General features: G+C 36.2%; 1 protein-coding gene across 1 annotated transcript in view; it reads left to right on the top strand.

The window, feature by feature from the left end:
* Positions 1–317: 317 nt before the first annotated feature.
* The window catches only part of LOC104083206 (mediator of RNA polymerase II transcription subunit 13-like), a gene marked incomplete at both ends in the record, with an annotated part of 51,218 nt that continues 23,602 nt past the window's right edge, over positions 318–27,933 (top strand). Inside the window, 2 exons of the mRNA XM_009586615.1 lie at positions 318–699; positions 2,988–3,071. Coding sequence (XP_009584910.1) covers positions 318–699; positions 2,988–3,071 — 466 coding nt within the window. The remainder of the gene's footprint in view (positions 700–2,987; positions 3,072–27,933) is intronic.

Consider the following 27,933-nt stretch of genomic DNA (forward strand, 5'->3'; position numbering starts at 1 on the left):
AGTTAACATCGTAATTATTTCATTTAAAATAATAGCAATAAGAGTGTAGGCTTTATTAAGAAGAGAAATAATGCTTTAATTTTTAAGGACCCATTTTATCCTGTGTTTGGAAGAAGCTTGATTAATGAAAAAGAAGTCTTGAATTTCTTTTTGATCTTACCAGAAAGCGACAGGGCTGTTGCCTGTGTTTGAAGTTTTGTGGAGTTTTTTTGGTTTATTTTGCAGTTAGTGAAGGACAGACTTTCTTCTCTCAGAAACCGCTTGTGTCCCACCAAGATGTAATTTTCTTAGCAGGGCAGTTTGGTCTTTCTGACTAGCTACAGCTGTGGTGATTCAGCTGGTACAAGGAGCGCTGGTCTCTGTGGGACGGGTGGCAGGAGGCACCAGCTGCCGCGTGCCGCTCAGAACCGGTTCCAGCCGGCTCTGTCGCACATCCAGCCTCCCGCCAGCCAGAGCAGCCCGCAGCACCACGGCTCAGCCGCGCTCGAGAAGAAAGCGGCAGCTGCTGGAGAGGGGGCATGAAAAACTGCTGTGGCGGGAAGCAAATGGCGGCAGGAAGAACCATAGTGTAGGTGACCCCCACCTCCTCCTCCAGCCGTCGCCTCACCGAGGAGTGAAAATAGTTGTGACTAGGAAGAAGGGAGGAGAGATGTTTAAGTTAAGCCTGGCAAGGGCAAGAAAGGGTATTTACGCAACTGTGTATGTTCTTTTTTTTTTTTTTCTCAGTACGGAAATTAGTGATCTGAAGTTTATGATAATTGGCAATTTAGAAAGCGTTAGAAGATCTGAGGAAATAATACTCCAAATATTATGGTATTATTTCATAATCATTAGTGTGCCCTTGTCAGGTCACTTTTTTCATAGAAAAATCAGAAATATGAGAGGTCAAGTGGCAGTGAAATGCTCTAACAGCTGTACTGCTTAGGAAGAAAATACCACTCGGCCTTAACTAGAGAAATGAGCCAAGGAGTTCAGAGTATTTTATGTCCTTATTTAATATGATTAAGTAACTGCTCTTAAGTGTATACTCTTTTGGATTTTATGACCAGCTTTTTTTTTTTTTTTTCTTTTACACAAGTTCATTGTTACAGCTTACTGTTAAAGACTAGTTACCATTGAGTGTATATACAGCAAAAATAATGCCGTACTGTTATTAATTGTTCATTTGTCCGAATCCGAGATCCATGCTTCTGCAGTCATGTTTCCCATTTCATCTGGGATTATACCTTAAATAACCTGTGATTTAGTTTAGCATGTGGGGGTTAGCTGATTTTTAAGGCCAAGTCTACCTGTGAAGACTTTTTTCTAGGAAAGTAGCATTAGTTTGAGGCAGTTAATGAGACAGGATGATGTGGCATTAAAGTGTGTGTGTGTGTGATGGGGGAGAGTTTATTATATTTTTTGCTAGTACAGATTATTTTCTTTAGGGATCTGATGTAAACTTCACAGACTTCCTTTTGTTTGTATAAAGTACGCTGACACTGCCAGACTTTCTCAGATAGCAAATATTTCCTACGGAAACAGTTGCTGAAGCATACTTTTTTTCCCACCAGCACAAGAGCAGTGTCTTTAGATCTCTGCTGGTTTAGCTTTCATATTCAGTTTAAGATATTGATATATTCAATTGAACTGGATTCTTTTTGCTTTAATTGAGAAAGTGCTGTTAGAATTTTCTTCAGCCTAGCTTTAACTTTGGAAAGCCCTGCCAAGTTTATACAGAAGAATTAGGAGCGTATCAGTATCTACATTGTACATTTCCTATCTATGTCATCTAGGTATGCTTTTGAAGTATAGATCATGCAGTTTTTCTAAACCTTGCAGAATGTACTTTGCCAGAAGGTTTCATGTGATTTTAAATTTTGTTTTATTTTGGCTAATCTCTAACAACTGTTATAGAAATAAACTATTGGAAAACTTTAAAGCATGGAGAAGTATAGTTCTGCCATCTAAATAAAGAAATACTGATTAGGCCTGAAATGTATAGGGAAAGCTCTTATATTGCTCATGATCGTAAATAAGCCACTAGCAACAAAGGACCACTTTTCTGGAGTTTTTGAAACAAAGATATTTACCTTACTGAAAAATATTCCTTCATAACAAATTTCTGTATGTGATCCCTTGGGCAGTACGTTCAACTGCATGTTTAATGTATGAAGCATACTTAAATTGTGTTGGCATATTGCTAATGTGATTCATCTGCACAGGTGGACTTAGAAAGCCATCAAGCACTCCTTAACTTGTCAACCTAAATTGGTTATTGATCACTTTGCATCCTCACTGTTTGTTTGTTGGTTGTTTGTTTGTTTTTTTAAAGCCACAGAATATACAGTTTCTATAAAGAAATTGTGCACTTCTAAAGGGACCACAGAAAATAGGTAACTTATTGTTCTAAATTTAGTGACGTGGGAGTATGTTTGTTGGAGTGAGGTTTTCTGAGAGAGGAAACAGTAATTATGGAAGTTTCAATACCTGAAATCATGCTGTGGATCATGTGAAGGAAAAATGGTTCATTGTTAATATTTGGTTAATACAATTTCCTGTCATTCATGTACTATACCATGCCATTCACATGCCACAAATACAGGAATGCATGTTCTTTATCATGAAATCTGAGAGAAACGCTGTATAGAAAAGAATTGGTGTTATGAATTGTCTTCGTTCAAGAAGAGGAGTTTGAAAAATAGGATGATAGATCATTCAGCAAAAAGAGTAGCATGGAGCAGAAAAGATCCTGTCAGAGATGAGGGGAAAATGCATGTGTGAAGATCAGAATCAGTGACAGCATCATGAGATTGGACAGTGATTCTTTATGACTAGTGGGAGTAAATGGAAAGTGGCAAAGTTACATGGAACCCAAAAGCTACAAAGTTGATTTCAATATGATGGAAATTCAGCTGCTTGATCCCTTAGATTTACTGTCTTCAAAGACTGCTTTTAATTCCATCTTTCAGATGGAAGTAGTAATTGTTGCTGTAATTATTTTCTAGGTGCTTGATGGATAAAAACTTCGTAAGAATTGGAAAATGGTTCATAAGACCCTATGACAAGGATGAGAAGCCTGTTAATAAAAGGTAAGGTGATCTATATATCAAGAACGTTCCTGTCAATATTGTATATTACGTGATAGTAATTTGATGCTGCATTTTGGAGGTAGTTTTTGTACTACTTTTACCATTTAACAAGTAAAAACACAGACGCTATTTGTTCACATCAGTAATACATAGAAAGCAATTAAGTAATTTTTCAGGTCTTGTTATGATAATTTAAGATAAGAAGGTGAGGTTGGTATTTATTCCTTAACTCCACAGAAATATCACATTTTTTTATATCTTTTGAATAGCATCTGCCTGTTTCTCTTGTTGTAGAGTAGAATTCCAGGTAGTTATAACAAATGATTTGAATTTCTGGACACTTAACCCCAACCTGACATTTTAAGCAGTAAAATAAGTAGTATATAGAATTACGTATCTATTTTCTTTAAAGATGCCAGCCTTGATGTACAGCTTTCACTGATTAGGCAGGCTGACAAATCAGACCTATATGTCTGATTAATGGGCTTCTCTTGCAGCAGCATAACCATGGAAAAGGGCTAGCTGTCTCCATTTGCTCATTGCTATTTCCTTTTCTAGCTCTAAAGGTTACAGTGTTCTCAGATCTTCTGGTACTTGCATTTATAGTCATCCGCTAAACAAGTTCTGTCAAAAATAATCTGAGTTAAGCTGAAACACAGATTTTCTAACGGGAATCATTTTGACAGAACTGGGTTAGGAAGTGACTAAACATGCAGTTATGCTGGAAGATTTGAAGGTAATGAGCAAGTGGAGATGAAGCGGGGTGGCAACTCCTTCATCCAGCGTAGCTATACACACAACAGCATATCTGATGGCAGCTGTAGGTACAGGTGGCAATCATTCTGTAGATCATACATACCTTCTCCCTCTCATCTCTTTATCTCACTGCATTGTCTTACAACAGAAATGTCTTACCTCTGTTACAGTGTAATACTACAAACAGTTGGCTTCATTCTGTAACAGACTTTGTGTTAACCGGTTCCGAACAGCAGTTGTTTTTAAGATGTAATGCAGTAATTAAACATGGATTTGTCTCTTTTCTAAAAACAGAAACCATTAACTTAGCATGGGGATTTTTTTTTTTTTTTTTTTCCTATTTCCTCTTTGTGGCTAAGTGAACTTACACTGTGTATGTGTAACCTTTGATTTCACATCAACCTAATGGCAAGAAGCCATTGAAAGGTCCAGGTTTTTCCATACCTTTCTCTGTCCTGGCTGTATGTAACCACCTTTCTCTCTCATGTTTTCTCTGCTGTTTTTCTGATCACACCAAGATCTAGTTTAATTTTCTGGAAGATTAATTCCCTAAAGTGACATAAGAAGTGGCGTCTTTTCCAGCTTCTGGAAAAGGGAGACAGCTCCTTTCAGCAGAAGCTATTTGTTTTATCAACTTTACTGCAGCCTTAGTGCTCAGATTAAATGTATTTGTAAGTCTCATGTCTGTTCCTGGTGTGTATCAATTTAAGAACTGAAGCATCTGATACAGTAGACGGTGTCTGTCAAAAACAGCAGCAGCACTGCTATGGAAGGTATCGTTACTTTAGAATTCCGTCAGATTAGTAGGTCCCGTGTCTTATTTACATGTGTGTAACACCGAATCACTTGTACAGTGAGGTGATCTATAGAGGATAATTACCTTTATAAATATATGTACGGTATGCACATAAATAACTGGTCTGGAACATGTTACAAAAAATGAATTCATGTTGAACTTAAATAGTATTTGAAGTATTCCTGTATATAAAACTGTCATTTTTATAGAGAATTTTAGGACTGAAGGATAGACTCTTGATTTGAAGACAATGTTTGTTGTTGGTTTGTGTGGGTTGTTGGTTTGTTTTGTTTTTCATAAAGTACTTGTCACTATAGATCCTATGGACATATACTATTTTTAAAAGCATTTATTTAGCGATAATAACTATGGCCTCATTTGAGATAGGTTTTATGTTGTTTCAGGTTGTTAATTTTTCTGCTATAAATATATCATTGGAGTTAACTAATCTTACTGAAAGATGGTAGTAAAGACTGCAAAAGTTGGCAGTAGAGTCAACTGTGGACAGTAGCAGCAAATAGCAGGAGGCTTTGTGGACTAATTTGTCCGTTATTTTTTATTTAATCTTTTAAGCTTTCTTTCTTAGTATAGCACAAAAAGCTATCTTTACACAAATTAAGTGATTCATGTTAATTCCATATAAATTCTTTGTGGAACTCTTGCTCTAAGCAGCTGCTTGCTGTAGATAAAGCAGTAAGGAGTAGTTGCAGGAAGAAGAGGCCAACTGAGAGAGTTTAGGTATTTTAGCACGGTGGGTAATGCCTTCATAACCAAAAAAGTGGTATTTTAGAAAAATAGTAGCTAAACCCATATTAATATATAAAACACTAGAAATAAGTTGCAGGTATGCACAGCGATTAGATTGAAGTCTGGGAACAGGTAATCCCTGTTGAAAATGCATGCACTATTCTCCTTGAATGGGGAAAGAGAGAGATAGATAGATCTACCAATCGATCTATATAGATATATACCCTCCTTGAATGGAGAAAAACTGAGCAGGTGTCATTCTGGCAAAGTTTGTTCCAAATGGTTCCAAAGTCTGCTTTTATAGTTCTGCTTGTGGCAAAGTTAGTCATCTCAAATTCCCAACATCCTGAGTTACTGACTTCATTTCAGGAATATACTGAAAAGTCTTGGACTGGGTATAAATAAACAGGGAAGGAGTTAAAACTCATGCGGCTGGCTTTTAAGGAGTAAATTCATTCAGGGCCTGTGATTTTTGTGAATGGCATTAAAGGAGAAGGGCGGGGAGGTCTGTGATTTTAGAATGAAGTCAGATATGAAGCGGAGCATGGCAGTGGCCGTGACCTAGTTAGTCGTGAGATGTGCAAAGGAGGTCTAAGAACAATAGATGACCTTCCGAGGCCGTATTAGAAACAACATGCAAGATGAGCTTTTCTGGTCTTTTCAGGAGGAGTGAGGGAACAGCAGAGGGAGGTACAGACGGATCCGTATACGGTTTTGTTTTGCTTACATCTTTTGTGAACCAGATGCTTTTGACAGGAAATTTAGTGCAGAACTTGTGGGTTTTCTTTCCTGAGTATCTTTAATATTGTCTGTCACTTACTAAATAATTCTTCATGTTTTGCTGTCTGTTCTACAGCAGTGCATGTCTAAAATATGTTTCCACGCTACTGCTGGAAAATGGCAAACTTATTTATCTACACAACTTCCTGAAGGAGATCTGTATGTTTGGAGTTTACAGAACTTGTCTGATACAAGGCATTGGTAGTGCCTTCCACTGTGTGGTGAAAATTCATCTTCACAGTCTACTCAGAATCACTTTCCAAGTTTTGTACAGGGTTTTTTTGATTTCGGAAAGCACCACCACAAAACGTTAAAAATCTTATTGACAAAAAAATTTATGACTATCTTATGCAAGAATCTTTGCTAATTATTTCAGTGATCGTTTTCTTGGTGTGTAGTAGGAAATTGGGGGAAAAAGATTAGTTTGTTTTGAACTGTATGAGCAACTTATGTGAAGTTGTTAAGCTGTTTTTAATTTGCTTAAATGTTCTTTAGAACATGTGAAAAAAATTGTTGCTTTTTGTAGCTTAAATAACTCATAGGTCATCCCCTCTTCCAAAAGTCTGTTAGGTTTTTTTAGCCTTAATAAGAAAAAAAGTTCCATCAGTGAAATATTTTGAAGTAGAGTTTTTGTTTCTTTTTTTGTTACTAGGTGAGAAGACTGAAAGATAGGAATGGTATCTAGATAGCCACATTACCCTCTGTGCGCTTGAAACAGTGCGGATGGAAGAGTGGAATTACACTTAGGCTGCAATGAAATATAGTTCTTTAATTTCGGTTTCCACACAGATTTCTGTTTATTACTGTGCCATACGACAGCTAATTATGACAACCTCATGTGATGCTGATAGAATATAGAAATTCCGGAGTTACCCGTGCATGGGCTGTATCTTAATAAATACAGCGTCCTAAGCATTCACATGTCAACTCTTCCCCCTTAGATGTAATCCATGAATTTTTACCACTGTAATAGAGTTCAGTCAGTACATCCATATCCAGTTTTGCTCAATAGCTGTTTTCATTTCTTTGCAAGTGTCAAAATCAGACATTAATCAGTGCCATCAAAACCTGAAGACTGCAGACACTTTAAGCATTGCTTCCTCTTTGAGATCCTGGAAATTATCATTTTCCTTCACTTCCCTGGGAGTAGTTGTAGGTCTTATCCAAGGAATATCTAGATCAGTGATACCAAAATTGACATTCAGCATTGTTTTAAGCAACTGTTGCAAGCTGCATTCGCTTTCTGCCATGCTGATAGATACTGACTGACAGGAGTTCCTTCATATGAAAACATCAGATTTAGTGAGCCCTAGAGAAGAACTGCAGTACTGTGCCGTGCCAGGAGGAATTGGAAACTAGTGGAACTAGTGCCTATCTAAGGCTGGAGCACCGTGTCTGAATCTGATACAGAGGTTTGGTCCTGGCACACGACATTACACAGATAATGTCTTTTGGCAAATGGTATTAAGGTGTTTCATTAAATGATGACATAATTCAGTAAAAGCATGATAAAACAAGTTTAAGTGATCTATTTAAATTTTTAGTAAGATTTGAATTCCTCAGCTGAGAAATGGTAACTCATTGATTGTGCATGTACAGTTCACTGCAATGCAGTGAAAATGTCTTAATTTAAAATTGGAGGTTTTTATTTTCTTGAATTTGAGAAAAGTAAGCCATATAAATTATTTTTGTTCTGCAAGTTTGTGCACTTGTATTTTAACCATGTTTTTAAAAATTCAGTAATGTGATCGTGTGTGTTTCTTGAAAACGGTGTATGGTGGTACTATAGTAATATATATGTACAGTGTTGCCAACTAACACCATTATAAATGAGGAAAGACTAGGAAGGAAAATAATAAAAATCAATCTGATTTAATTTTAAATAATGTGTGCTTATTCCTGACTTGTCAAAATAAATGTGATAGAAATACCGAGTAATAAGAAATACTGCCTATTGTTCAATAATTCTTCCTACCCCTGTAAAAATAGGCTTTTCTAGTTCCATTTAAGAGACTTAGTTCCCAGACAAATATTTTCATATTTTTGAGGTTTAAAGTCTGAAATGTTATGTTCATCTTTGCTGAGTCTCTTCTCAGTCTTACTTACAGTTTCAGTAAAATCATACACCAAGCTAGTGTATTGTATCTGTGGTTTGTTGGTTTTATTTTGTTTTGTTTTAAATTGGTAATCTTGTGTGTGCTAAAGCTGACTTAATTCATACCTACTCTGAAATACTGGGTAGTGTACCCAATGGAATACGGTCTGCATTCATATTTTAGCAGAAGGAGTAGATATAAAATACAGATTATAAAAGAAATGTTTTCACATGCATTTTTCAGCAAAAGCTGGTGTCATTGATATCAGTATGCTTATATTTATAAATATATTTTGAAGTAATTTAATATAATTATATTCAAGTATACTAATCTAATACCATTAATAAATATAATGTATTTTTATGTTTTGTAGACAGAAGACAGTAAAACATTATTAACAGCTTAGGGTTACTTAAGGATACTATTAGGATGGTTTGGGAAAATGCTATTCAAGCACTACCATTTTAATTACTATTATCTATTGCAGACATATGCTACTGGTGGTCTTGGGTTATTTTGTTTGTGTCATATTCCAGGAATCTTGTATGTAAAATTCTTCATTGCGAATGATAGCACACTGTGCAGGAAAAAAGCATTTTGGACTGAAGGTCTTAATGTTCATGTGCTTTATTACCAAAGTAACTTTCTAGATAAGCTATAAATTAAGGAGTGTTCTGTATTCAATTGTCTGATGTTTTGCATTTAATAATGAAAATAATAAAACAGTATTTTATAAGAGATGGTAAGAACTCTCACAGAGCATACTGTAAAATTTTCATTGAATATATTAAATACATGACCCAGTTTGCATTACCTCTGCACAGCTCTGCTCTATGGTGTGAGGCTACAGCCGTTATTTTTTATGAATGTCCTTCAATAAATGAAACAGGAAGCTAGATTGGTGTACTTGTAGCAGCTACCACTGAGGATTACTTTCTTCATGATAATGACCCAACCTTTTCATTTTCCTTTCCTGGGGTAAAAGCATTAAAAAGACAGTGGCAAAGCAACCCCAGGCACCGATTCTTCAGATTCCTTGACCCTTGCCGATCAAGATGAAGTCCTGGGAACAATAGAAGGACTCCCTCCCTGGGGTCACTGGAGCGGTGCTTCTAGTACGCTGCATATGCTCACTTCAGCTGATTCGAATGATGGTGTAGGATATCTTACACAGCGGTTTGCTGAGTGCATGGAACTGAGCCAGACAGCTAAGATAAAACTTAAGGGATGTTGATAGGTGTGCCATTGGTTGTTCAGTCCTGTGGTATTTTGCGTTTTGTTGATAGTCATGAGTTTGAAATTCCTTCTTTGCAAGTATATCCTTGTCTTGATAATGAGGGTTATAATATCGCAGTGACCTCTTTATATGGATGCAGCATTATCTCAAAACGGGACTGCTGCTAATGAAATTTATTGTGGTATTTGCACTGTGTGTTTTGGAGTACCTGTGTGTCTCTGGCAGCCACAATGTAGATTGTGGGTTCCTCATCTCATACAGAAATTCCAAAACGTGGGCAGGAGGGTGTGCAGCAGAATTGGCAAAGGTTGGTAATTTGGCATGGCAGAATCTTGTAAGAGGTTTGTAAGCTCCAGTTGTTTGGCTCCTAGTGAGCTTCCAATACAGAAGCAAGATACTACTGATCAACATCTACCAGTTTGAAATGAATTGCTAGCAGAATTCTTATCCCTTTCTGTCTTGAGAAAGAAAAATACCATCTGGCCCACTGCCTTCAAAGGTAGCCTGTTTTCCTGTGCTGTACTTGACCCAGTAGAAATATTCAAGGTGCCATCACAGAGTATCGTGGAGCTTTCACAAGTTTAATTTTGGTGAGGTGCGTGAGACTTTGGATTGCCTTTTTCGTTCTGAAATACTCTGAATCCATCTATTTGCAGCATATGTTTATAACTACCATTTCCTTGTAGGATTTTGAGGAAGCCAGGATATACAGGATATATGTGTTGGGATATATGTGTTTCCACGTGCAGCCAGTTACACAATTCAGGTCACCTCTTTCACCATTTTGGGAGATATGGTGGCATATACTTTTGTGGATTCCAGTTTATAATGCAGATCAGTTATCTCTAGAATTTTGAGGTTAAGGATCTTTTTACTCATTTAATTAATGTAAATGAACAAATATATAAGGCTGTTCTTGTCATCTTTAACTTCTGGATTTTGTAAAACATTTTCTTGTAGTTATTTGCTGGCAACATTTATTATATATACAAATATATATGGATAGGGTTACTGGAATGCCTACATATATTCCAAATATTTGTATTGTTTAATGTAATTGAGATACTACATTATTTTTCACACTTTTGTAACTTTTTAAAGAGGTAGTTATTTAAATGGTTGAAATACTTCGGACTAGGGGTGTACAAATGGCAAGTAGTTCAAGAAAATCAGTTACGTATTTCTGTTGTCTGTTTCTTTGCTTTTTTGTGCCTTATTTTATTTATGTATTTTAGAAGTGACTTAGTATCTTGATTAAGTGCTTTTGGATACGCTTGTGTCAGACACTTGAACTTCAATAATTGTATATGAAGCCTGGCTTAATCAGGACTTGGTGACCAATTAGTGAAGTCCCACTAATGTTTAAGCTCCTTTTCTCATTATACGCTCACTATTGGCACTGTATATAAAGGATAAACTAAGTGCCCCTGATGTGCTGTTAATTAGATTTGTCAGGACTCCCAGTTGCACTGTCTGCCAAACACAAGTGTTGTCACTTACTGTATCAGTAATGAATTGACTTAAGAGCTTTTGTAGATATTTAGAGGGCCTTAGTTTTGAATACTTAAATCTGTTGCAGCTATAGTTGTAGTGACAGCTATAGCTCTGCTTACTGTACTGCAAGAACCTCCACAAACGAGATACTGGCTTTCTTGAATTTCTGAAAATCAAGCTGGATTTTATGCTTACACTGATTTAAAATCCTTGCAGGCAGTATGTGGTCTTTTGAGTTCTGCAGGAACAGTGGCACTATAGGATTTGGTTTCAGTCCAGTTCAGAAGTAAATACTCTTCCTCATATTCCCAAATAAAATTGGTGCCTAAAGCCAAAAAATTCTTCAGTCTCTCTCCAAAAATAGGAAAGTAAACTTCAGTTGAAAGCAATTCCACTGAATTATTTCAGTCAACAATAATACCTTTTTCATTTATTTTTCTGACACTTCTATACCTCTTTAAAATAACTTAATCTTGAAATACAACTTTGTTTCAAACAGAGTTATCTAGGTTATTTATTCTGAAAGTCTGTTTTCTGAGACTTATGTTCACTTAAAAATTTTTGCTAACCGTTATTTTCTGAAGTCTCAGACTAAAATGGACTTGTACTGCAGTATGTTTGATTGATTGGTTTTTTTCCCTTTTAGCCAGTATGGAACCATTTCATTCTTGGTTCATCTGTCTGCTAACACACCTTCAAGCATTAATGCCATTTTTGTGATCTTGTTCATTTTAACTGGTTGAAACCATGATTTCAGACTCTCTTTTCTCCTTTCCGACCCCCAAATCTTTCTCTCCCAGTCTTTGTCTTCCTCTTAATCAGGTTTGGTTGCATATACCTTTGGTGAGTTCTCTTGAATGTGAGCTGTAGCAGGTAGTATGCCAGCACAGTGTTCTGTGCATCTCATTAGTCTGTAGAACAAGTATTCTAAAATATTGCAAAATAATGTCGTCTTTGTGCAATACCACGCTATCCGTTAGGCATTGTGCAATCAGGTTGCTTGTTTAAGAAATCATGAGATGATGTGATATAAATGGACTATTCTGTGACTGATATATCAAAAAAGTTAGGAAATGCTTATTTTTAAAAGATAATTAGCTGGAAGCATTTATAAAGCTGAAGAGAAAGCTGAATTAGTCTCCTGAATGCTTTTAGTGTTTTGGTTTATTAAATTTTCAGATTCAGGATAATAACACAGTTTTGAAGTAGCTTGTCTTTGGTATTAATTTACTGCTACTTTAGAAGATAGCAAACTTGAATGAACACTTGGTATATTGTATATAATCTAAATAAAGCTATATAAATCAATTTTTTCTGTGTAGGACTAATAATATAAATAAACCTATGTTCCTCCTTTCAATAATGAACCAGTGAGCTGTACGCCATCTTTTTCATAAGTAAAATGAACATTGCAGAGGGACCAATCTGCTGATATACAGTAATTACAGAGTGGATACATCTTAAACTATATCATCATAAATGAACTCTGTTAGCTTCAATTTATTTGGCAACTGAGTAAAGCAAAAAGTTCTAAAGTATGGCTCCAGTACATTGTTGAAAGTACAGAAGTAATGCTCGCTGAGGTTTTCGAGTTACTTCTTCCCACCTTTCTCCCTTCTGTTTGCTTCTGAGGGTTTGTTCTTTTCTCCTACGTAATCACTGTAACTGAACTCTGTTCTGAGCTCAGTAATATTTATTTTTAAACCTGTCTAGAATGGGAGGAGCTGCAGTTAGAGCAGTTATGTTTGGTGGTACAAACTGGATAAAGTTTGATTAGTAAAGTGTATTAAGAAGCCACTGGTTGTTATTCTTGGATGCTTTCTCTGAGCGCATTGTAGCAAGAAGTATTGGCTGGCGACTAGGCTTTTACTTTTCGTCTTTGAAAAATCTCATATTGGAAAAAGTCTAGCTTTTTCGTTGAAAAGAGTGAGGCAGGATGGGGTAGGGGGGAAGAGGTTCTGGCAACAGATGTGTGATCAGTTGCCTGCATACCTCCCTCAAACTGAGATTTTGGGGTGAATTGTTGAGGAATTTTGCCCTTTGAGGGCAAAACCTCAGGAAAAAGCCTCCTGTCCTCCTGCTCGGAGTTGCACAGTACACTTTGTTTCTTCAGTCTGAACTTCAGACAAGTTATATGTGGTCTAAGCCTGAGGCAGGGTGAAGACCGTGTGTGGAGCAGGTCATTTCTCAATCACAAATGCTGGGCAACTTTCAAGTGCTCTTAGTTTGACAGAGAAGTGACTTTATATGTTCTGAGTGTATGCACTTATGAAGTTGAGAAATCCTGGACAAGTGAGGAAACACTTGATAAAATTTTGAAAAAGAAAACTGGAGCCACTTGCTGTGTTTGGGTCTGAGCTGACTAGATTCACTTTAGGTTGGATATATCCACTTGTGTGGCTCTCTTGCTTCTGACTTACAACATAGGCAGTCCTCTTTTTCACACTGTCAGTCATCGCAGACATTATATTTATGTTAAGTTTTCTTTCTGAAAAATCAGTAAACATAAAAAAATGCCCGTAATCAGACTGCATTTAGTCTTTCTAGACTTTACCCTAATAATAAAGCTAAGACTGAGTAATTACTAAGGAGTAGACCTTTCTTCCAGGTGCCCAGCAAAGAGCTCATCTCTTCGAGTATTGACAAACTAATCTTCTTTACCAATAATATGCTTCATACTGCCACCTGCTGACACCATGTTTTGTCATTGCAGCAGGGGATCGAATCATGGCTTGCCTCTGTGGTAAAACATGTGGTCCAAACTGCTTTGTTATAATTATACCTCTGAAGGTTTGCCATTATAATGCTTGGATATGGATACCGTTCTTCAGGATTTAAAGTACTACTTTTGGATTGGCTTATGTCCATTACAAAGAGTTTACATTACATAGGAAAAAGGCACTCTAAATCCTGAAACTATGTTTGTGTAGAATTACTTCAGTCAATATTTTGGTCAGGGTTCATCTATCCAGGGAATTGCAGATGAAGTATTACTCTGATCTCAAATCACTTGTGTGGCGATGCCTTTTGATCCTCGTAAGAAAAAACCCAATCATTCCTCATGCATCATTGGATTTAGCAATGTCTATCTGAACCTCTTCTGTGTGTGACTTTCAAGATATTTTCTTCCTACATGAGTAGACTTCCCCCTTTTCTCTCCACCCTTTCTTCTTGGCTTGTCATTCAAGTTTTCTGTGGATTTCTGAGAACCCATTCAGATTTGGACTAAAACCCATTTCTCTTAAGGTATATTGTGTAATGATTGCCATCTTTAAGTTCAGCAGTGCATTACTAGATACCAGAATATTTGGGAAGATTGAAACTTGCATGGAGAACAATTGCCCTCCCCTGATTTTCTTTTTTTATCAGTCTGAATGTCGTGGTGACAATTCTTCTTGTGGAATTTCCTCCCCGGGGTGTGGGGGAAGGTATTCCATGAGAAGTGGGAGCCACCACCTTGAAGGTAGCTATGTGAATCATTCAAGGACTTCCAAAATATGGTCTCATGATTCATGACATGACACGGGAGAGAGAGAGACTAATCCTAATGGCCACTGTGACTGCAGTCATGACAAGAATGTTGGGAGAAGAATCTTAGAAGAACAAGATGGTAATTCAGGGGTGGATTGAATTTCCTACCAGCGAAGGGAATTTTCTGTCTTCTTTGCGGAAAGCAAGCTGCAAAAATTACTTTGAGCAATCTTATCTCTTTTTAATCTCTTCATGTTACCAGCTGTTAAAGACATGGGGAACTGCAAGTGTTTTTTGGCTCATGATACCAATACATTTAATACATAATTTCCATCTGTTGACTGGAAAGCTGATGGAGAAGATCTGAAGGAAGAACATTAAAATATCTTTTTTTTTTTTTTTTTCTTGTTGAAGGATCCAACAGTCTAATTTATGGAATTGGATGTCTAATGTACGGAATTACCTTTTTACTAGTCTTCCGACTATGTAGAAACATGTCTGTGTGCACACACAATGTTGCTTAAACCACATTTGTGATCTGATGTTTTGAAAAATAGTTCCCTAACACAGGGACATATAGTGAAATTATTTACTGTCCCACCCAATTCCCAGAAAAAGATTTAATTTAGGAAGGAGCGGAAATGTTGCCTGAAGAGTTTCAGATCCTGTCTACTTTGGACACAGCCATGAGACAGATGTGGCATTTAACCAAGTAAGATAAAAAGCAGTGTAATATAGTCACTCTGGATGTTTCAGGAAGCTGTCTGCTGTTATGTGCTTCTAGTTTCTTAAAAAGAAATATACCCAGATACTCTTCTTAAATAATCCCTTAATGTAAAAATTGTCTCCAGCAGTGGTCAAAAGTGGAACAGCTTAGGGAAGAATCTAAGGTCGTGCCAAGAATACAGTTATTTTTCTGTACACTCGGTCAGCTTCCTGCTGGTTTTGGCAATACAACTTGACATATTTTTGTGTTTAACAACTGTTGATGAATTTTTCTTTTGTGAGTTTAATTGAGTTTGAACCCACACAGAATTTCAGCATGCACAAATACTTGTTGGTAATTAATACCATAGCCAATCTATGCAGTGGGTGGAAAAAAGTCTGGGGTTTTTGTTTTAATTTTTTCATTCATTAGTGTAGTGTTAGGTTTTCTACTTCCTGCATGAAGGAGAGAATGTAACTATCAATATCCTTTTTTGTCTCAATCCTTTTGATTTTAGTACATGTCTGCTCTCTCCCTGTTCAGATAATCTCCTTCACAATGAAGACTCTATGTATTTAGCTGTTCCTTGTATGGAAAGCATTCCATATTTCTTACCTTTCTTGTTACCTCCTTGTGCATCTCTTACTTCTACTGTCATTCCTTTAGATTGAGGAGATTCGGAATGGTACCTGTTTTTATATGAATACTTCATGGTTTTCTGGGCTGTTGCAATGGTATCTTCTGTTTGTTCCACATCCCTTTCCAGATTCTGAACATTCTGAACTGATGTATCTCTGTAGAAATGCTTACTATACATTCAAGAACTTCTTTTGTGGCCAGTGATATCTTGTTCAAAGTCAGAATCCCAAAGAAGGAATTATATTTTTTTTTCCTCCTGCACCTTTTCTGTATGTTTATCTATATTGAATTTCATTTGTGGTTTTTCTATTTCCTCATCCAGTCAGTAACTCTTGTGAAGTTGTACTGCAGTTCTTTGCCTTGAGTTCTGTTTTTCATATTTTTTCAGTATCATAGTAGTAGCAGAATTTGTTACCGTGCTGTTCACCGTCTTCTTCAAATTCTCATTATTTAGCCTTAATAATTGTGACATTTCTTTTAAATGCAAAGTTAAGTCAAGGACTGTGTCTCAATACTGTGAAGAAATCAAAGGAGGCTAAGTGATCTCAGGAGAGGTATTTAAGTAGCTGTAGTGTTTGTATAAATTAGAGAACTAAAAGAACTAATTAAAATAAGCTGGAACAATGTATAAACTACCTGTACAGACCTGATAAATACAGTTTAATCCAAACCTGCAGGACCTTTATTGTATTAATAATAAAAATCAATAGAGAAATAAATATCTTACTGATGGAAGTTACCATAGAAAAAGCTATTGAAATGAAGAAATTAAATATTGTAAAACAGTTGATTGAGAAATTCTACTAGCTAATTGGTTTAATTATCCATTCCCCCACCCCGTGCATCACATTTTAATTTTATTTACGGGACATAACGCTAATACTGTTAATGGGACTAAATCTCTCTTCTCGTATTACAGTGAATGTTTTATTAATATGCAATAAAGCGTGCAGTATAGCAGGATTTTTTGCTGTACTTCATTTTTCTTAATTATTCTTGGAAAAAAGTGTATGTTCACAATCGTGTCACATACACTGGTAATTTCAGCTGTATTCTCATTTTCCCTTTGTGTAGCATTTAAGATCTTTGAAGATTCATTTTGGATGTAATTGACTAGTTCAAGAGCGTAAAAAGAAAAATCTATTTAATGTTCCAAATTTGAATTACTATTTTGTGAAAGTGGAGATGATTTACTTTGAGTTGAAAAATAAACCAGTCAATCCTTCTACAGTATACTGTCATAACAGAGATGTGGGAATAAGAGTGTTAGTTCAGTGATTTTTTGTTTTGTTCAAGTTGAAAACTGTAAGCCACTGTTTTGAGACTGGACTGACTTTGTTTTCTGGTGTATTTTTTGTGAAAGTTCCTTTGATTATATATTTATTTTTAAGAACAGCTTCATATACTACAGCTTTGTCATTTGTGTGGTATTACGGAAAAATCCAACTCTCCTGGAGAACAGATGGACCAATAAACTCTTTAGCAAACATCCATACTTATTTTAGAAACTATTTCTGGTGCAGTGCAAGCAACAGCAACAAAAAATTAAAAATAGCATCACATTATTTTAGACTGTCATAATGCCTTTCTGCTTTCTGACAGCATGCTTTATATTACGTACACTCTTGTATGACCTGTCTACTACTTGGAGGTGCGGTTTTTTTTTTTCCGCTCCCTGTTTTGTTGTGGACTGCTTTAATAAAGCTGAGCATACAATTTCCTTGATGCAAAACTTGAGAGATTAAACTAAGAATACTTGGCTTCTACCTTTGGAGCCAAGGGGATATTGTTCTTTCTTCACTGTTACAGTGAAGAAAGGACACAGTTGTTTCACGCTTTAAAAATTTCAGAGTTCTTTTAAGAGGGTTAAACGTTACTCTTTTTAAATGACAAAGTTTGTAATTTGAAGAAATAATCTGGACCGAAGTCTTTTTAAAATAACAATGTTTCCTGTAAATGTTAGTAAACAATTAGAATCACAACTGAAATCAAGTGCTTACGCAGTTGGCAATGTTACAGTAATTTCACCTGTCTTTACACTTTGCAGATGCATACTTTACTGAATTTCCACTGCTTTGTTTTGAAAAGTACTAAGCTGACTTTATTGATGTGATTTTACTGTTAAGCTTTTAAATATTATTACTTTTTATAAAGGTCTCTATAAAAGCCAGTCAAATGAATTTTTACATACTGCATTGGTACCACGTTAAAGCAAATAAATAGATTAAAGCAGCTTATAGCAAAAAGTACACTGGAAATGTAAACATCTATTAAGCAAGAAAAAGATGCGGTTAGTAACACACACAAAACAACTAGAAGATTAGAGAGAGTCAGCCTTATTTATTAAACAGTGAGATGGCACTGCAAAATAGTAAGATCAATGTCATTCTGCCAAAAGCAAGCAGATCGCCAGCTGAACTCACCTCTCTTCTGCTATTGCTAAATCTGTAAGATAATTTTTCATTGTAGTTAAAAATCTTGAGAAACTTGTTTTGGGGGGCAGTTAATAGCATGTATGTGATTTAATATGCAGGTAGCTACTTGTAGGGTTTTCAGACGTGTTTAGGCACCTACTTCATGTTTGTTTCAGTTGGAGTTGGGCATTATTTGTTTCTTTAAGATCCTGCTTGCTGTGTTTTTCTCTCTAAAAGCAACCAATTGCTTTTAAAATCTAGCTCCAAAGTTAGTTGGTGACAAGTCCTGTGTTCAGAAGTGAATAAAGAATATTAAATCCAACTGAGGTTTGTGAGATTCAGTATTTTAAATGCCTGAGTGTTTTTTGAAAAAGGACTTACACTTTTTTGGAAAGTTTTATATGACAGCTTTAATTTTGTCACTTACTCCTGTTAGCTTTCTTTCACAGTCAGTTTCTTAAGCAATTTCTGTTAAACGAGGAAGGCTTTTCCAACTGTTTTTGAGAATGGCAATAGAAATACATACATGTTAAAATTTTTGGTTATGGATAGAATTATTTAACTTTGCATTCATATGGTTGTGTGTGTGCATATGTGCACATAATCTCAAAATACAATTTTTATGCACGTAGTTTCTGTCAGCATGCTCGAGAATATAGTTCATGAGCAAAAAACCCTCAGCTGACACACTGCTCTTCCTGGCTTCCTTTGTTTTGAAACAATTCTGGAGCATCTGTCATTGTTTCACACAATTTCCTGTAAAGCTGCCTGTGGCAGTTGCACTCATTCTTTATTACCCAAGGGCTTTGCTAGCTATAAAATAATGTATCTGACTACCTAATAGCCTAATATTCCCCCTTCCCTGGAGAAGTGCGAGTGGAAAGCTGTTTTTACTTTCTTTTTTTGCTGACCGTGCAAACCTGACCCTATCTGGGAAGCTTTTATCTGTATTGTCAATGAAGTAGAAGGGATTTCCTATGATAATGGCTTTTTTAGCTACTAGATGGCCCCTTCTATGTACCAAAGAATGGCACTGATCAAATTATATTAAAGTTCTGCCTTAATACAGATGACACATCTGTATGTGATTATCTTTTTAACAGCCCCTTGGTTTTTGCGTTGTTTGTTTATTAGTTTAGAGGCCCCTTATACTGAAATAAACTGTAAAAACGGTACAAAAGCACAATGCCTACAGATCCCTAGACTCTGCCTGTAGGACCATTACGGCACGTGCACACACATTACATCTTCTGTACATATCTATAGGTAGATATGTGTTGCCGCTGTTCTTTTTAACTAGATTTTTTTTGGTAAGGAAAATAATTTTCAGATATTTTTAGTGAAAAACTGAAATGTATATACAGAGCTGCTCTTCTATTTTGTAGTTGAATAAATGAATGTTTTTTCTATAGAAATTTTTCTATAAAAACCTAAATAACAGCAGTTAGAATTAATTTAAATTTCCTAAGCCAAATGCTATTGCTTAAAGATCAAGATGTGGTAAACACTTACTATTAGTTAATTTTGCATGTGAACAGTTCCATCAGGATTACTTACAAAACCTTATAAAGGCGTGTTTGAAGAATTAAATTATGTGTATATGTGTTGGTGCTGGAAAATGCCAACCATGGACGTGCTGTACTAGTATGCCCTATAACTTGATGTTATTTAAAAAAACCCAAACAAAAAAACCCCGAACACAACAAAAAAACTGTCCTAAAAAATTAAAAATCATAGAGCAAAGGAATACTTAACCACTGTTTAGTTATTTTTCTTTCGAATGAGTTACTTGCAAATAAAAAAATGTTAATACAGATTGGACTTACCACGAGGCAGGCCTCGTGAGTAATGAAAAGTGAAATAAACTAATGAGAGTAACGGTCAGGAAACACGGTTTTGTGGGTGGATTTCTCACAGTGAGCATAAACTCAATATACATCTGTATTGTAGAAGGCAAAAGTGCAGTGTGTTCTGAACTAAGGTAAACAATGAGATGAGATATGCATTTTGAATGTTTCAGTTACAACATCATGTAAGAAGTATTGTATATGATGCATGCTGGTTTTAATAGTACTCTGACTCCTTCATCTGCAGTTTGATTACTTCAAGTTCTTATCTAAAAAACACTTGAGCCGCACATAATTTCAGAATATCACATTCCATTGAAGCCATTGTAACCACATGATTGTTTAAAGTTATGTCCTTACTTCCTTGTCTGGCTGAATTAGGATACAGTCTTCATTTATACATTCCAAACTCTTGAGCAGCTTCAAAGAGATTCTTTTCCCAGCCAAATAGCCTGCCAGTGATACTTCAGCTTTCTGATCTGAATGTGGAATCGAAATCTCCATTTTAAATTGAGCAACTTTTTGGACTGTTTCCTGAAGTAGGTATTAGCTATGTTTGGAATATAAGATTGTGTGATACACTGTGAAGGCTTAACGAACATATAAGCTGCCTAATTCACTTCTGGACTTTCCACTTGCAAAGCAGTTCAGCAATCCTGAACGTGTATTAATAAAACCCCTCTATATGTACCAACACAAATAAAAACAGGAATTGTGTGTTCATGTTACATATTCATGTTGTACTATCTTATGCTGGATACTTATTATTCACATCTTTTTGTGATTAATTCGTTAATCGTATACCAGTCATGTACCTGTACAATCTTAAAACTTTCCCAACGTGACATTAGGTTCCAGAGTACACCATGTGTTTGGCTATATTTACTCACAGGGTGAAGGGAGTTAGCTTCTTCCTCCCTCCTCCCTATATGACCTTTAGATTTTTTACAGGTGATTATTTGAGATTGGTAATATGTGGGTGTCTATAGATGTCTGTATGTGTGTTTAGAAATACCATGATCTCCTCATCACTGTTGTGTTATTTCTTTTTTCTAATTAAAATTTGATTTTGTGGGGTTATTTTGTTGGCAGAATGCACACAATATAGCTTGCATTTCAAGAAGCTCTTCAAAAATGTAGTCATATTTTTAGGAGCTTAATTTTAGATGTGAATTTTGTGGCCAGGTAACTTATAATTTAAGTCAATATTTAGTTTTTTCTTGTTTGCCACTCGCTCTGACCTAGTCTTCATAGTAGATAGTAGCATTTTAAGAATCTTAACAAAATCTTTTTGATTAAAATTTTGCCTTTCAACAGTAGCATTATGAAAACATTTGCTAATGGTTGAAAAAATGTTAGCTGAGCTGTTCCACCCAGGTCATTTTAATATTGGGAGAGTGTTTGTTGTTGAAAATAAGAAAGGAATGCGGATAGCCTGATGCTTTTCCAAGGAAATAAATTATTCTAATGCAGAGTTCGTATTTTATATCTGCCATCTTCAAAAGCAGGTATACTATAGTATTATTTTATCATTTGTCAAAGTCCCATTGTGCTAGGTTCATCAATTAAAACACAGCAACCACCTTACCATCAAAGTCTAAAGTGACACAAGAGGAAAGAGCTGAAGCAATGTAAGAAAACTGTGGTACAGGATTGACCTCCATAATAGATGGCAATTTGACCACCTCCAAGCAGCAGCATAACACTTGGGAGGACCATCTGTGTAATAATTTGCCCATAGGTGTTAAGCTGCGAACTGAAAGACTAATATAGGCAGGCAAAATTAACAAGGACAAGGCAGGATTAACATGGACTCTATTCTCTTCTCTTACTTTATAGCACACCCTCTAGCCTTTACTAGCTCACTTTTGACACATTTAACAGCTCACCCTGTGTAGAAGCCAGCACTGTGAAATACTGCCATACTCAATAGCTGGAGCTGGTTGGTTCAGTTAGTGATGAAAAGATCTAGTGCTGGATTCTGGCAAGGTCTATTTGTTGATAGAATTTTTTTACCCCCTCTGTCAAGAGGAGCTTGCTATAGAAAACTCACCTGAAAGAAAATAGCGGTCAACAGTTCCGTTCCACTGCAGGGAATAGAAACTTTCTTCTGGAGTGGGGTGGCAGGCTTTGCAACCCACCCAAGTATCTTGAGTTAGAAATGGTACTTCTCGCAGGGAGTTCTAGTATAGTCATCTTAGATTGCAGGAATTAGTGAAGTTTATATTCTCTTGTCAAGTGTTGTCAATGAAGCCAGCCAAATCCCGGGAAGTGGTTGAATTAAACTTTTCTAAAATGTATGTCTGTTTTTACTTAATTTTTTCCTTTATTCTGCTGAGAATCTACTTAAAATATTGAGATTGAAGGTGGACACTAACAAAAGAATTACTCGTTCCTCAGGTTTATACCATTTTTTACTGTTGGTTTAAGAAAGAAAATGAATGACTGCCCTGAGGTACGGGGTGGGAGTGCATGAAGGGCAATCCTAAATCTTTTTCTGACTACTCCTAACGCTTTTATGTTGTTACCCTTTTTTAACCCAGGCCACTTAATTCCATATGAGAAGGGTTAGCTCTTATTTGTATGTTACAGATAGAGAATACAAAGGTGTAGTACAAAGTTGTCTTACGTAGGCTAACAGAACTACATGTAAGCCTTTTTTTCATCCTGCCCTCTGGAAGAAAAGGGTCGAATCATGTTAGTGTTTAAACCAAGCTAATACTGCTGCAGAGCAGTAACTCCTTCTAGAAGTCTAGAACTCACACACAGGCTTATGGCTTATATGTGCCTCCATGGTGCCAAATTTGGTTTCTTCAGCTCAATGGTTGCAGACTGTGCTTTTAGAAGGAAAGAAATCATAGAGAAATCTGTTTCTTCAAGTGACCTAAATAATTCTCCTTATTCCTAAACTCAGCTATGTGTTACTCTTTGTGCATGCAACATTAATAGGATCAGATAATATCGAAGACTTGTGGGGTTTTTCATAATTTTCTGTTTAACCTTGTGATTGAGGGTAATGTATCTTCTCCATCTGTTACTAATTCAGCTGAAGTAAAACTAGTTTATCTGTTTGGAGGCTGTTGGCTTAAATGCTGATGAATAACTGTGAGAAGCCATGAATAATGTAATTAACTGACTTTGTATCATTTTTAAAGGTAAAAATGGTTATTGATGCAGGTCACCAGTATGAATTCTAGGTCAAAAAATTTCAAAGCTATGTTAGTTCTGATAGATGTTTTGCAATCATTGTATAAAGGAATTTTGTAGATGCTGTTTCAACTTCCATGTTCTGAAACTCATCACCGCACTTCACACTAATGAGCAGACTGGGGAAGGAAGCCAAGAAATTAATGGACCATAGAAACTAAATTACCCTTTCAACCCTGAAGGAAGTCTTCCCTCTTTCTCTACTCATGAATTGATCCTAACACACGGAAAACAGAACCTGCTAAAGCCATTTGACGGCAGTGTCTTGCCTTGGTATTAAATCTGCATAGTTTTTACAAAACCAGACTGTGTCTTGTTTCTAAATAATTTTCCTAGATTTAGATTTCCTTCGAACTTCCACATGTAATAAAATTTGGCATCCATTTGAAGTGATTTTTTTTTTTTTTTCCTTCTGCTCCTTTGAATTCCCATGGCTGCTGGAAAATTGAAATCCTTTCTGGTTTATGAAGGGAGGTTTAGAAATAGAAATTCTAGGACTAGCTTGTATCGGTATTGCACTATTACCATCAGCCTTTGTTATGTTATAGAAGAACAAATTGTGAGGAAAAACATAGTTAACTACAAAGTTCTCGAGACACGTGTTTTCAGGTACTTTAAGAATCTTGGTATTGTTCGCTTAAGAAAAAATAAAGCCGTACGGAATCCAGTCTGTATTAGTTTCCTATGGTTTAATTCTTTGGCAACAATTATAGTGTGTATAATGTACCCAACCGGGGCTGTATACTCCTTCATATGTAGGCATCAGTAGTTAGCTACAATACTAGCTGTTACTTGCAGCAAGGCACTGTTGTTACAGTCATGGCCAATTTTCCCAGTATTGGTCATTTGTTTAAACTTTAAAATATGTCTTACTCCAGTAATTTGGTACTGCAAAAAGATGTTACCCTCCTCCCAAAACCCAGACAGACACAGTATTTTACAGCCAGTTGCGTGTTTGTTTTTTCACTTAGGTGACTTTATTCCTACAGTTCACATGTAGTCCATACGGTCGTTATATGTATACTTTTACAGACAAGTTTTTTAAAAGATTAATATGGATACCTTGTTTTCAGCAGTCACTATGAATGTGTAATGAAAAAGATGGATTTTCAATGCATGTACCTCACCATTCCCACCTCTAAATGTTGACTATAGCAACTCAACAAATAGGACTACTGAAAAATCTTTCTCTACTTAGAGTTCGTGAAGAAATGAACCATCAAACCTGTCTAATGCTGGTATAGCTTAAATTTGCAAGAATTACTGTATTCAGGTGGTTTAAAGCAGTTCTCAAGAAATTGTATGAGCAAAAGGTAACTCTTTGGTCATACAGATTCATCTCCAGTAGGGCTTTTGCCAGCATAGTTATGTCTGTGAGGAGTGGAGGGGATTGGAGCTTTCCTCCTTATGCCAGCAAATGTTCTGAAGTGCTGGCTATGTTTCATTAGGATTTTTACACCTGAAAAATCATCTCTAAGTGTTCATGCTCTTTTCAGCTTAAGTAATCGTATTTGTTCTCTTGGTGGTTTGGGGTTTTTTTCCCCCAAGAAGAAATCAGTGAAATGGGTCAGGAGAACTGACTAGATGTCTTGAATGAGATGAGCTGTTTCTAATTCTCTTAACTCTTTTCAAGATATTCTTAGGAGTACCAGGAAGAACAGATTCCCCTTAAGCTTGGTGGAGGACTAGTTGTGTGATTGAAATAAGAATAATATCATGTTCCATCACTATATACTAAAACTTCCTTGTAGAAGGATATGTGCAACATTTAGTTGGTGGTTGCTAGCCATTACACAGCTGCCAACTGCTCAAACTTATGCAGTACTTCTGCTGGGATAAAATAGCAGTAGATTCGTGCAGGATTTTTGATACAGGTCTCACTTTGAAACTGGCTACTTGTGTGACAAAAATAATTTTAACATATGAATACGTAAATATATTTTCACAAACATGTAATTTCATTTTTATTATTGAAATGTTTCTGCCTCTCAGGAGATACTTGTGGAAAGTTATATTTATGTAAAATACAAATGTGTAGCTTTTTACATAATGTTAGAAATTTCTGTATAATGCATACACGCTGACAGAAACAAATTGTCTCATTACTGATACTTGTTGCAAGTTGCTGGCTGTCTAAGCATAAAATGTTCACAACCTCTGTCACTTATCATAGAATCATAGAATCATTAAGGTTGGCAAAGACCTCTAAGATCATCAAGTCCAACCGTTAACCCAACACCCCCATGCCCACTAAACCATGTCCCTAAGCGCCTCATCTACACGTCTTTTAAATACTTCCAGGGATGGTGACTCCACCACTTCCCTGGGCAGCCTGTTCCAGGCCTGACCACTCTTTCAGTGAAGAAGTTTATGTATTATTGGCCAGTGTAACAAAAAACCTTACACTCTGAACATTAATTTGACACTTAATTTTTACACAAGGAGTGTGTAAAATTCTGTATTCCAGGGAAGCTTTTATTTTTTTCTCTGAAAGCCTGTCTTCACTAACAGTGTCTTAAAGAGGGAAAAAGTAGTCCACAGAATACGTAAGAATACGTAAGGACTTTGATCCTTATAGGCCATTGAAGTACCAAGAACGTATGAAATCACTCATGCCTCTTGTTAATTTAGCTGGGGTTTTTTGTGTTGGGGATGGGGGAAAGGGGCTTGCTTTTTCTTTTTTTTTTTCTTTTTTTTTTTTTTTTAAGTTTGGGCGATTCCTATTGAATCATGTTGCTGATGGATGGAGGAGAATAACATTTAATAGCTTAAAACTGCTGGACTACTGCTTCTGGTAGTTTGGGCTTTGGTCAGGACGTGTAAGACATGGTGTATGATCTTTTGCTTCCTCAAGATCATAAATGTGCTGCTCCTTGGTTTGTTTTTTTTTTTTTTTCCTTCATTTGATTTCTGAATGGGCTTTATGAAGTTGCTTAATAAACTTCATTTCATTGAGAAATGTAGATGTAGTTGGGTTAAGTTGTGTACTTAAGTCTAAGTGATTGGGTTTGACCAAAAGTTACAATGACAAGATGAGAATATAAATCGATTTCCTTTCCCTGCTCCAGTCTTTTAATTGTATTGTTGTCCAGCATGCCCTTCAGGGCTCTCTTATTACTCTCATTAAAGTGCCAATCCTCTGTTTTTGCAGAAATTCTTTTAATTCATTCATTCATATATTCAGTATTTTCTCTTTCATGGGTAGAAATTTGATTCTCGTGGAATCCTGCTCTAATTAAAAGTGAATGCTAAGAGTCATTACATTGGTGCAATGCACAGTGCCAAGTAATTGCAGTGATGTACTGTGCAGGCACAGAGCTGATTTGCCTTTTCTGCACTCAGTGGGTCTGAGATGTCTCGGTGTTTGTCAGCTGTCCGGCTGCGCCTCGGGTACCTGCGGGGGGCTGGGGCGAGTAGTTCTGTTTCCATTTATTCCAGAAACTGGAACAGTGTACAAAATCGGATAAAACATTTTTGAGTTGTGTAGCAGTAGAGTACTAGCAAATACAGTTTTATTATGAATACCAATAAATACTGACCTTAAATTAAATCTTAGCTGAATAAAATTCCAGAGACTTGCTTAATTTTGACAAATGCTCATGGAAATTTTTTTGGGTTTGTTTTTGTTTTTTTTTTTCTTTTCTCCTTTGGTCAAAACTTAAGTCTCCCTTAAGTACTAAGGGCACGAGCACCTGATAAGAGACGTACTTGTCTTGTCAGCTCGTCAGCATTGGCAGCTAATACTGCAGTGGGAATGAAGTTGAAGCAAAATCTTGCCTGAGTTGTTTATTGCTTGTCTGCATGCCTATCTGCAGTGTTTGCCATATCTTAAAGAAATTCCTACACTGATGTCATTATTTTTGCCTTTATGCAGTTAGACTAAATGAATGTAACTTTATGGATGTATCTGAAGAATGATTTTTTTTTTACATCTGCTTTTCGATTTTGTTCTGGAAGCAAACTGAGGATAAAAAGAAACAACAAAACATTTTCTTCGGTTTGGATATTTTGCTTAATCACTTACTGTAGTGTCTTAGCTTAATGAGCAGTTTTAGAGCCTTGTATTTGTTTTACCTTTTTCAGTCCTAAGTTGTAGTAATTGTGTTGTGTAGAGTAATGGCCATAGGCTGCTTTTTTTTTTTTTTTTTTTCCCCCCCTTCACTGAAACAGGATATATTGTTTATTAGAAAATATTTCTTAAGCCAGTTGTTCAGGTGCTTTCTTGAAACTGGTTGGCCTCTAGCTTCTCTTAATGTGTATTATTTTCCTTATGTTTCCATTCTGTGGATTTATTACAGTGTATAGGAAGTTGCAAAGTACTAATAGTTGGAAGTGGCTGTTCTCTGCTTCGTGTAGGTATGTGAAGAGTATTTTACTGCTAAATACTGATTTAGGGCATTCAAAAAACTTTTATTGAAACTAATGATGGGCTTACTGGGGGTACAATGTTATTTTAAGAGCAGTTTTACTCCAGTGTTGCTTGAAGTGCAGAAAGGTAATTTCTTCAGTGACGTAAGAGGTACTACAATGGGATTGTTTATTCATCTCCTCTGTCAAAGAGGAAGGTACTGTTACCAGGGATGTGCTTACTTTAGTCCATTCTTACTAGAGAGTAACAAAGTAAGACATAAATGTATGAATGCTGTGTCTAACAAGCAGAGTTCTCAGCAGG

Source organism: Fulmarus glacialis, unplaced genomic scaffold, assembly GCF_000690835.1.
Source record: "Fulmarus glacialis isolate BGI_N327 unplaced genomic scaffold, ASM69083v1 scaffold22461, whole genome shotgun sequence".
Taxonomy (NCBI): domain Eukaryota; kingdom Metazoa; phylum Chordata; class Aves; order Procellariiformes; family Procellariidae; genus Fulmarus; species Fulmarus glacialis.